This window comes from Trachemys scripta, chromosome 9 (genome assembly GCF_013100865.1).
Source record: "Trachemys scripta elegans isolate TJP31775 chromosome 9, CAS_Tse_1.0, whole genome shotgun sequence".
In the NCBI taxonomy this organism is placed as follows: domain Eukaryota; kingdom Metazoa; phylum Chordata; order Testudines; family Emydidae; genus Trachemys; species Trachemys scripta.
In genome coordinates this window covers 101,091,596-101,103,557 of record NC_048306.1, presented here as the reverse complement: position 1 = coordinate 101,103,557, position 11,962 = coordinate 101,091,596, and the positions used below count along the sequence as shown (strand labels likewise).

The 11,962-nt window shown below is 47.9% G+C and overlaps 1 protein-coding gene across 1 annotated transcript; it reads left to right on the top strand.

Moving 5' to 3' along the window:
• The first annotated feature begins 640 nt into the window (after positions 1–640).
• Positions 641–10,540, top strand: GMNC (geminin coiled-coil domain containing). Its single transcript, XM_034781868.1, has 5 exons — positions 641–877; positions 2,263–2,440; positions 4,187–4,272; positions 6,855–6,971; positions 8,457–10,540. Exons 1-5 carry the CDS (start codon positions 875–877, stop codon positions 9,102–9,104), a joined length of 1,032 nt encoding a protein of 343 aa, XP_034637759.1. The 5' UTR covers positions 641–874; the 3' UTR covers positions 9,105–10,540.
• Positions 10,541–11,962: the final 1,422 nt, after the last annotated feature.

Here is an 11,962-nt window from a genome sequence, read left to right as displayed (position 1 = left end):
AAGTATCAGAGGGGTAGCCGTGTTAGTCTGAATCTGTAAAAAGCAACAGAGGGTCCTGTGGCACCTTTGAGACTAACAGAAGTACTGGGAGCATAAGCTTTTGGACATCTCTTGCATCTGAAGAAGTGAGGTTCTTACCCACGAAAGCTTATGCTCCCAGTACTTCTGTTAGTCTCAAAGGTGCCACAGGACCCTCTGTTGCTTTTTACAGATTCAGACTAACACGGCTACCCCTCTGATACTGGAAGCAGAATAATTCCCAATACAATAAGCCATTTCCAAGCTTGACGTCCCAGCCTCTTCTGTTCTGCAAACCAGGCTTTGCTCCTTGGAGAGGTGGATAAAACTGCCTTGAGTCTCCTTTGCTATCTCCCGACCCCATCATGAGTAAATCCAATGAGCAGTTTCTTCCCAACCGTGACAAGTGGGATGAGTTGCCCCTGAGTCTTTCTGCTGGGCGTCACAATGGCTAAATAGGGTTAAAAATAAAACAAAACACCTCACCAGCTACCTCACCTCTGCTCTAACAGTGTGATGCCTTCGTAAACCTGTGTGATTTTCTTGGACTCAATCTCAGACACACCAGCTCTGTGTAGCCTATACATTTCTTTTTCTCCCCCCACACACCATGATGATTTGTGAGACCAGAATGACTTTGATTTCAACAAGTTAGCTGTTTATTCACGTCACAAGTTTGACAGCTTTGCACCAAATCAGATTGCTGGGATTCAAGAAAGCTCTGAGGCGTCACTGGAAGCTCCTTTAGATTAGAACTCGCCTCCCCTGTCTTTTCCCCCTTCAGAGCCAATTAAAGCTCGCTGGGGCTTTAAGAGGAAACGTGTTCCCAAGCCCTGCATCTCATTCTGCCACTAAGATGGTAAGTGCTCTTTGGATCTCTCTCGACCTGAAGTCGGGGGGGGGGGGGGAAATTGGTATTTTGCTTTGAGGGTTTGCAAGATATGTTGTGCCCTGTTTGTTTAAGATTGGTATTGAGGAAGCTGACTGTGTACCTGGAAACCTGCTTTGCTTTTCCATAGCTGTAGGGACTCATTTTCAAGGCTCTAAGCTTTGTCATTGCCTTGCAAAGACTTCTCACTTGCAGCAGGTTTGGTTTAGGGGGGGGGGGGACACACACTTCCAGAAACGAACCCAGACTTTCCCTGATCAGTGGCACCACTGCAAACTTGCAGAGACTGGATGTGACTCTCCTAGCTTTGTGTAGACGGTTGGAAGACTTGACTAGCCAATGGCTCTCAAGATGGGTCTGGATCGCTTGCTCCGTTTAAACAGCCGAAGTGTTTCCAAACGAACTGAAGCGAATTGAGTGTCGCTCTCTCGCATGCCTTTGCTTAGTGCCTGGATGCTGGAGCTGATGTGTGTGGCTAGAACTGCAGCAGGTGACTCACCTACTTCACTGCTTCGAGGTAGCAGCCTAAGGCTGTTACAGCCTGGGAGGGGAGTGCATTCGCTCTGGTTTCTGTCTCTCGCTCAGAGGTGACCCTGCGTGTGAATGTGCTGGAGGAAGGGATCGATGGGTGTACAGGGGATCACTTGTGGCAAAGCTGGGGGTGGGAATAGACATGTAGGCTAGCAGGCTTTGATCGCAGCATCTAGCCAAGGTGGTTTGGGCTTCAGGGCTGGGTCACACTCCCCCTGCATCCGCATCTGGGCAAACCTTAGACGTTGGCTGGAGCATGGGTCTTCCCAAGTGTCAGTGCCCGGGCGGGCCCCTTTGAGCCTAGGATATCTGGGGGAGACTCATCCTTGAGGTGGGAGGCGAGAGCAGAGGGAGACACCCCAGGGCACAGCCAGCCGCCTTCGCCGCAGACCGTGTCTGGGGAGGTGTGGGCTGGGCAGAGAGGTGGGTTTGAGCTTTGGCCGAGCTCAGGAGGCTAGCAGAGAGCTGGGGGGAAGCCGGGGCAGGTTTGAGGAGCTGACTAAAGATGCTGGCAGCTCGTGGTTTTGCCACCTCTAAGCACCTCTCTCCTATCAGGGCCTGGTGGCTGCGACACTGTTTAATCAGAACCCCCCCAAGAACGCAGTGGGACCCGGAAAACCCTTCCTCAACCGGGGAGATGTCTCCTGCCTGAGGCTCTGGCCTCTCTCCCCCGGTTTAAAACTCGGTTTAACTGCTGGAGATGACAGCAGAGGGATCGAGCCCCAGCCCAGGGCGAGCGGCTCCGCACTGGTTTTTACACACCACACGTCTCTCATTTCTCCCGTCTCTGCCTTTCCCTCTCCCCTCCCCGCGTTATTTCACAGAGCACCATTCTTTCCTGCCAAGATCCCTACTTTGTAGGGGGCCAGGGCCATGACTGCCCCTATTCCGACTCAACGTCAGCAGCCAGCGTTGATGTTTCCAAGGAGACTTGGGTTTCTTTCTGGGCTTCTGGTCTCCTGGACAACACCAGGGCGAACCCACAAGAAGGACAGGCTCCGGGTAAGTGCTGCTGCCCCAAGGCTGCCGGTGTGCCGCTGGGAGTTTGCCCCGAAAGATGCCGCGGGGGGAAGGCGCTGATAACGCTTTAGCTGGGGGAGGAAGGGCAGGTCCCCACCGTGGTATGCACCCTGGAGCGAGGGGATGTGAGCGTCTAGCTGGAGACTGCCCAGAGCTGGGGGCTTTTCCCCTGGAGAGAGGGCGCTTAACTCCGGGGTTCTCCTCCGAGCTTCCTCCCGGAGCCCATTCGCTTTGCAGAGTCGGGTCAAAGCTTCCCCGAGGGCCCGGCTGATCCCGGTCCGCGGGCGGCCCCCTCCCAGCGCGCGGGTAGCGATCCCTGCGCTGTGTCTACACGGCGGAGCGGGGAAGAGCGGGTCTGGCTTTTGGCAGAGGGCTGAGCCGGCAGGGACACGGGCCCTCAGTCGCGGGTACTTTGCAGGCAGCTCCTGGGAGATGTTCTCAAGGTCTCCGGGCAGCACCAGCTTCCGTTTGACTTTTCCAGAGAGACAGGATCCCCCCGAGGTTACAGGCCTCGGGAGATTTCAGTTCCCAGTTCTGCCATAGCCCCCCTGTATGACCTGGGGTACATCCCTTAGTCCCGTAGGCCACCTCCTCAAAGGTAGTGCAGTGCCTAACTCCTATGGGAATCAATGGGAATTAGGCACCTAAGACCCTTTGAGGATTTGGGAATCTGTGCCTCAGTTTCTGCATCTGTAAAATGGGGATCACACTCCTTCCTTTCCCCCACCCTTTGTCTGTCTAGGCTAGTTAATCTGCAAGCTCTTTGAGGCAGAGACTGTCTCTCACTCTGTTTTTAAACAGCACCTAGCACACTGTGACCCTGATCTCACCTGAGGCCCATGGATGCTACCATAATATAACCCAATACTACTAATAATCATTAATAATTATACACCCTGGGCCATAGTTTTGATTTTAGCAGAGTTGTATAACAAAGGAGGGATTCTGTGACCGGGCTTCCTGGGTACTGCACTGCACAATTTCCCCCTGGGGAGGGGGTGAGACAGAGAACAAACCACAGGTGACATTATGATCGTCATGTTGCCTATTGTCCACACCAGTGGAAAGCTCTCCGGTTCTACGGGGCGGGATCAAATAGAAAGTGCATTCAGGAGAGCATCCGGCTTTCAGTCAGAGAGGTTCTGGTTCGTGTCCCTGCAGTCCCTACCTTGGTAGGAAGGTTCGCTTGTTTCCTCTCTAGCTTCCATGATTTAAAATGCTGTTGGGAACTCACCTCTTGTACCCAGCACCATCTAGCCATAGATCTCAAAACACTTTACAAAGGAAGGTCAGTTCGCCCCTTTTGAAGATGGGGGAAACTGAGATAGAGAGTGAAGTGCTTTGCCCCAGGTCACAGCAGAGCCCTGAATGGAACCCAGATATCCTGAGTCCCAGTACAATGCCCTGGCCACTGGCCCAGGCTGCCTGACAAACAACTCTCCAAGCTTTGGTTCCTCTTGTAAAGAAGAGGAATTTTAAACAAAGAATAAAGAGCACAAGGAAAAAGATCTTCCAGATGCCAAAGGTGTCTTATAACAAACTCGGATGATTTACTAATTTATTATCCATTTTTTAAAGGACCACTCTTTGCTGCTTATCAAGCAGTACAATTTTTCCTTGATTCAAATGAAGTAAACGAGGAATTAAAATAAACATGATTGTGATTTTACGCTTGGTTTGGAAAATGTGGGTTTCAGTTTAATCACTTCAATGTCTGCTTTTGTCCAGATCAGTTCTGTGGCTTGGATTTTACTATTCCAGATGACACGTGGCAAGGAGATCAGCTGTCCTCCCAGCTCTACAGAAACAAACAGGTAACATTTCAAATAACTCTCACACTGGAGAATAGAACTTTTATTTACAGTTTTAAAATGTTCTTCCACCCACCATCTTATGCTACTCCTAGAATTTCATTTTACGGTTGCCTAAAGCTCTGGTTCAGGAGAATACTTTCATAAATCTGTGGTTCTCTGTACAATGAGTATGGAAAACATTGACAGCCCAGAATCTTTTATTTTCTCTCCTTCCTTATGCGGATGTGTAAAACTAGAACGACTTCAATTAGCAGCAGCGTTGCTGTCTGCCCATGTCACAAGTCCAGCAGCTTCACACCAGATCAGATTGCTGGCTTCCACCAAAAAAGCAGAGGCATCACTGGGAACTGCTTTAGGGTCTGAGGCTGCAAAGACTGACACACATGCGTAAGGTTGCTCACATGATTAGTTCCGTTGACTGCAGTGGGGGTATCCACTTGAGCAAAGTTCGTCACATGCATGAGTCTTCGCAGGACCAAGCACCAAGATTAGAAGTCACCTCTCTAGCTCTTTTTCCTTTTAAGTGAGTGCTAGTAAGCAGCAGGAGAGCCAGTGAACTCTCCAAGCTAAGCAGTTCCCATTGTAGCTGCTTGTACCTAGCTCAATGTTTAGATCACAACAGAGTGACCCTGAACCAAAACACTTGGGGCGAAATCTTGGCCCCACTGAAGTCAATGGAAGTTTGGCCATTGACTTCAATGGGGCCAGGATTTCACCCTCGGTCCAAATATCCACAAACTTCCTTTCTCTTGCCCGTTATGTGTCTTGTCTACGTAGAACACAATCTCTTTTGGGGAGAGATGTCTGTCACTGTATATATATGCTGGACCTGGCACACTGGGGCTCCAACTTCATTTTGAGACTTGTAGGGTGTGTCTGCTTTGCAGCAGGGAGCGAGCCTCCAGCCTGGGAAGACACACTCACGCTAGCTCTCCTGGGCCTCGCACACTAAAATTAGCAGTGTGAACTGCTGCATCTTGGGCAGCAGTGACGAACATCAGAACAGCCAGTCTGGATCAGACCAAAGGACCATCCTGATTAGGGGGCTGGGGCACATGACTTACGAGGAGAGGCTGAGGGAACTGGGATTGTTTAGTCTGCAGAAGAGAAGAATGAGGGGGGATTTGATAGCAGCCTTCAACTACCTGAAGAGGGGTTCCAAAGAGGATGGAGCTCGACTGTTCTCAGTGGTGGCAGATGACAGAACAAGGAGCAATGGTCTCAAGTTGCAGTGGAGGAGGTCTAGGTTGGATATTAGGAAACACTATTTCACTAGGAGGGTGGTGGAACACTGGAATGGGTTACCTGGGGAGGTGGTGGAATCTCCTTCCTTAGAGGTTTTTAATGGCTTGACAAAGCCCTGGCTGGGATGATTTAGTTGGGAATTGGTCCTGCTTTGAGCAGGGGGTTGGACTAGATGACCTCCTGAGGTCTCTTCCAACCCTAATATTCTATGATTCTAGCCCAGTATCCTGTCTTCCGACAGTGGCCAATGCCAGGTGCCCCAGAGGGAATGAACAGAACAGGGAATCATCAAGTGATCCATATTCCTGTTGCCCATTCCCAGCTTCTGGCAAACAGTCTAGGGACACCATCCCTGCCCATCCTGGCTAATAGCCATTGATGGACCTATCCTCCATGAACTTATCTAGTTCTTTTTGGAACCCTGTTATAGTCTTGGCTTTCACAACATCCTGTGGCAAAGAGTTCCACAGGTTGACTGTGCGTTGTGTGAAGAAATACTTTCTTTTGTTTGTTTTAAACCGTCTGCCTATTAATTTCATTTGGTGACTCCTAGTTCTTGTGTTATGAGAAGGAGTAAATAACACTTCCTTATTTACTTTCTCCACACCAGTTATGATTTTATAGATCTCTATTATATCCCCACTTAGTCGTCTCTTTTCCAAGCTGAAAAGTCCCAGTCTTATTAATTTCTCCTCGTATGGAAACCGTTCCACACCCTAATCATTTTTGTTGCCCTTTTCTGAACCTTTTCCAGTTCCAATATATCTTTTTTGAGATGGGGTGACCACATCTGCACGCAGTATTCAAGATGTGGGCGTACCGTGGATTTATATACAGCTCAAGCCTGTAATATACATAATGACACCTGGATCTGAATTTTGCAGCCTGCATCCAGGTCTAGTTTATAATCTGCTCTCTCGCCCCCTTCTTTTCTCTCTAGCCAGGTAGAGGTTAGTGAGCTAGGGGTCCAGAGGAAGCTTAAGTACTCTTTGAAACGCAGAAGGAAGAAAACCGGCAGCATTGTGAGTGAGAAAATCTCTGTGTATTTAAAGGGCTGTTTGCAGTTCATTTCCCTGCACACCTCTATTATTCCTCTGCAGTTATAGTTTTTCAAAATAATCTCTTCAAACATTTGCTAAAGAATAGGAGAAGTCAAATGTGAGACGTGAACAGTCATGCCACTTAGCTTTACAGGGACAAGGGGTTCTTGAGGATTGAATTCACAAAGCAAACACCAAAATCATCACATCCCACCAGGCCATAGAGCAGGGAATTTATCAGGTTACAAAGTCAACAGAGCTAAGAAACGTCTATTCATCGATATCTGTATTTCACAGCTTCAAGACACCTTGCTACAGAAGGAAGAGGAACTTGCCAGGTTACATGAAGAAAATAACAACCTCCGACAATACCTGAATTCTGCCGTGGTTAAGTGTTTGGAAGACAAGGCAAAGGTACCGTGTTCAAACCTGCCACGAAAACGTGTGTCTGTGAGAGAGAAGGGAACGAAGCATTTAGGTGAAATGCCTAAAAGGCACATGCAAATAAACACAGGTGTAAAAGGCCACATTGTGGGCAGGTAACATGCAAGTGGAAAGGCTCTTCTAACGCTCCCCAGATTGGTGACCAAGCACTACCGATAGTGTGTGTCGTCATGGTTGGCCTTGCCTATGTAGACAGGGTTAAGCCGTGTGACAGCCCTGATCTTTAGCATTTATAGCGGATTTGGTTTATGATGCTTTGAAAGAGGGGGTTTATAAGAAGCAATGGACTAACCCTAATCCCTCAAACTTCTAACCAAGGAGCAGAACTCATTACACTGAAAGGATACCAAAAAGCAAAGCATTTAGCATTAATCAGCTTCGGAGTCAATAAAGCAGCTGTTCAGAGAGCAGAAGCACAAACCTGGGGATGGGTAACGGGGAGCATTCTGTTCTCCGCTCTGCCGCTGACTCGCCCTTGTCCTTGGGCAAGTCACTTAGCCTTTGGCGCCCCGGCCCCACCAGTTGCAGAATGCGAATGTTAATCAATTAGCTGCCCCCCCCCCGGGGCCATGGGGGTGGGGGTTCGTTAATAAACATTTGCCAGGCTCTTTGGGTTGCTGAGCTTGATGGTGGTACAGAGGGGCTGAACACTATTGCTAAGGATGGGCTCAGTCCTTACTCGGGCAAAGCAAGTGATACCACTGGGCATGTGGCATGAGTGAAAACTGAGAGCCTTGACAAAGGGTGAGTGCAGAAGTGCTCTCCTCACCTGAATTGCCCTAAGGGTATAGAATCATAGAGTATCAGGGTTGGAAGGGACCTCAGGAGGTATCTAGTCCAACCCCCTGCTCAAAGCAGGGCCAATCCCCAGACAGATTTTTACCCCAGTTCCCTAAATAACCCCCTCAAGGATTGAACTGACAACCCTGGGTTTAGCAGGCCAATGCTCAAACCACTGAGCTAGCTCACCCACCCTGTGGATCCCAGGGCTATCTATGCTGAGGCATGCGCTGTGCTCCCCAGCCTCCCTCCCACTCACTGGGAACCAGGGGAGGCATATGCATATTCCCCTCCCACCCAGTCCTGGAGCTCTGAAGGTGACTGAGCCCCCCGGTGCCAGATCAGAGCCTGCTGGCAGGGTCGGTATTGAGGACGGCTGTGCAGTGCAGGAGCTTTCATTTCATGGCTTACTGAGTGAAAAAGCAAACAAAGCTCAGGCCGTGTTGACACTGTCGTATTCTTATCTCGTAGGGGTTTGGGCTGTTTCCAGAGACTGTACAGCACAAAGTAATTAGTGCCATCCGCGTTCGCTAACTGAAAATGAGCTCCGGGTAAACGGTGCGCTTTGTGAGAACCATGTTCGGCACCTGTTCAGATAAAGCCCGGGGCCAGAACCATGTTGCTCCTGGGTGATCAGCTTTTAATCTGCTCTGTCTTCCCTGTTCTCTTGTATAGAAATTGCTGCTGCACAATGGCCAGAAGAAACATGCAATTCTCAAAAGTGGCAAGAGGAAATTTAAAGAGGACAGTTACCTGGCCCCTCGAGAGACTCCTCACCCCTCCAAAGCCAGGAGGAACCTGCTCCGTGATTTTACTGCCTGCGAAGAACAAGCTGCTCCACCCGTGGAGACCTGGGTACTGCAAACCCTGGGACTGAAAGATATCAACACCATTGATGAGTCTTTATCAGCTAACTACAGTGCCCTGCCCTCTGAACTTGGGAAAAGCCCGTACTGCCAGAGCCATGGGGAGGCAATGGACTATTGTAATGATGAGGACCCAATCGCTGCTTATGGCTGTGATCAGATGACTCCTATAAACAGCGCTGCCACTCCCGGGAAGCAGGATTTACCCTACATCCAACCACTTTCTTCAGCACCATGTGCTTCCTCGACGCTGCCCAGCGGTGCCCCTTTCCCGCCTTACGGATTGCCTTACTTCGCCAACGACGTGTCACCAAACAAAACCGACATGGCCTTTACAACCTCCCTGAGCCCCCACCGCAACGTCAAAACACACACCTTCCACCAGGGACAGGTCTTCGTGCGCCGAGAGGAGGACGGAGGCTGGAAATTCACCTGGGTCCCCAAGCAATCCGAGTGACTCCCCCTTGCCCCCACTTCTGAGCACTGCCATCAGTGACATGTTTACAAACACTTACAACTGCAGAAGCCTTTCTTGCACTTGAGATTGATGCTGAGAACAGAAGCAACATCTCCTACAGGCTGTTATCTCATGCTGTGTGAAATGCTACATTATATCATCCACCCATTCACCTCTGCACGCTCTAATTCTTGCAGGAACGGCTCCAGATTGCATTTGGAAATGTATCTGCGCAGGGCCAGTTGTACAAACTAGCCCTCCATTCAGTTCAGCTCTCTCCACATCTGTGAGACCATCTACCACCACTTATTCACAGCCCTTCCGCCACCAGCCAACTTCTGCCATCTTGTACCTTCCTGGCTGAAATGTACCCAACCATTCCTGTTTCTGACACTCTGGTGACCACCCCTACCTGGACTGGGAAGCCAGGAGCTGGAGCAAGGTTTTTGGGAGGACTGTTAAAGAACAGAGGCTCTGCCACAGCCCTTTTGTGTCGGTATCCTAGGCGACCACAGACAGAGAATGAAGGCTGGTTCTGTGGCTGTTAGATCAGTGATGTTCTGGAGAGTGGAACCCCCAGTGGCTGCATAAATTGCGTAGGAGGAAAGCAATTGCTGATCTGTTGTCCTGTAATGTAATGCTTGGTTGGTTTACATACAGTCATTTATGGCTGTCGTTTTTGGATGCGTCCTCAAAATAAGCAGGATTTGCTTCTATTGCCTTCAGATTGCCTTGTAAGTTACAAGCAACACAGCGAATCTAGTGGGTTTTCTGCGCTAACCAAGCAGCCAACGCATTTACCGAATGATGCTTTTCAAAGCTATTTCCATATCTCTGGAAACACAGATAATGAGTCAAGCCCTCCGCAGCTGTCAATTGGTGTAATTCCACTGACATCACCAATGGAGGGTCCGGCCCAATATATTGGCAGGAGAAGCTTTATATAGTGTGTAAAAAATATATATTTGGTGCCTTACTAGCCACCACGAAAGATACATTCTCTTCCACTCACAATATTCTCTTGGCCCCGCCATTGGTTCACGCGCTGTCTAGTACTGAGTCACTTCCAGGGACATTCTATGGGTTGTCTTCAATATTGTGCTGTGGGCTAGTGGAAACTCTTACTCAGGAGAGCAGCCCTTATCACACTAAGTTTCTGCTGCTTTCACAGGGCTACTGCGGACAGTAAAAGCCACTCTTGTGAAGTTTGGCAGTTGCTTTCCATTCCAGAAAATGACAGGTAGCCCGTTCGGTTCTGGTTTCTTTTGATGGTGTATGGGGATTCAACTTTACACAAGAGCAACACTGGCCCGAATGTTTGTTTACAGAAATTGCTGTTAGTAATGACAGAATTGGGCTTTTCTAGTACACTTACTATGGGGAATGTATCAGAGGGGGAGCCGTGTTAGTCTGGATCTGTAAAAAGCAACAGAGAGTCCTGTGGCACCTTATAGACTAACAGATGTATTGGAGCATAAGCTTTCGTGGGTGAATACTCACTTCGTCAGACGCATGTGGGTATTCACCCACAAAAGCGTATTGCTCCAATACTTCTGTTAGTCTATAAGGTGCCACAGGACTCTTTGTCACTTTTCATGGGGAATGTATCCCTCGATTAAGGGGTAGTATCATCGAGTGATTAAAGCAGTTGATTGCGAACCATGATTTCCATGTCCCATTCTAGGTTCTACCATCACGTATCTCCCAGGGTTGTGAGGCTAAATACATCACTATCTGGAAAGCGCGTTAAAATCCTTGGATTCAAGGTGCTATTCAACTGCACAGCACTTTTATTAAACTAACAACAAAATGAAGTCAACTTACATGAAGTCAATTTACCAACCACATGTCTTATGTAACCCTGATTTGCTAATTTACCCCCCTTTGTCTTTTTGATACTTAAATATTGGTAGCATTGAAAACCAAGGGACCAGTCTGGCAATCCTTGCTCTCATTAGTTGTCCTATTGACCTCAATGCGACTTGGCCTTGTGTGAGTAAAGGTCCTCCAGTTGCTTATTTTAATATAAAATTTAGATACAACTTTATTCTATATTGATGAGGATTAAAATCCATTTTCTATCCAAAATATTCCCTTGTGCCTTAAAATCTCAGTATTTGAGCTTCTGATTCAGGAGCTAAACTAATTCCTCCCAGGGTATTTAAATCAACAAGCAAATCTCTATTTGTTCGTAAGTTATTTTAAAATAATAAGGCGGGCTTTCTGTGCATAGAATCAACAGTTTCAATGCTTGCATTGGAGGGAACATAAATTAATTAATGTTTAACCCAGTGCAATAATGCACATGAATTAAACCCCAGGAGTTTGATGCTATTTCCATTGAAACCAGTGGAGGTTTTGCCAACTTGAGCAGGAGCCAGGCTACTGTTGTTCTGTAGCAATGTAATTTGCTGCTTAGGTATATTTAAAATGAAAGTAGAAAAGTTCCTGGTAAAAATAACTCCTCCTTGATTTTATAAGCAAGACATTAGCCAGCTCTAGTCCAGACTGTATAGGATGATGTTGAAGAAAAGTACAGATAGGGTGATGTTTTGTACTGTTGTTAAGGTTACTGTTGTACAGAGCGTAGACAATTCATTGCTTAATTCCCTTTCCTTAACATGAAATGTGTTTGTGTGTGTGCGTGCTGAATACCATGCTCAAAGTAATTAGACAATGTGACCATAGGATTAATCCTCAAGCTAGCTGAACATTTCTTATATATTTCAAAGCAACTACACAATGTGAGTAGAGAGTGCAATTCTATTGCATGAGGTTTAGTGCTGTAGAATTGAGTGACTTTTACAACATTAAAAACAACACTTTTTTAATCCTACAATTGATTTTTAACCCTAATG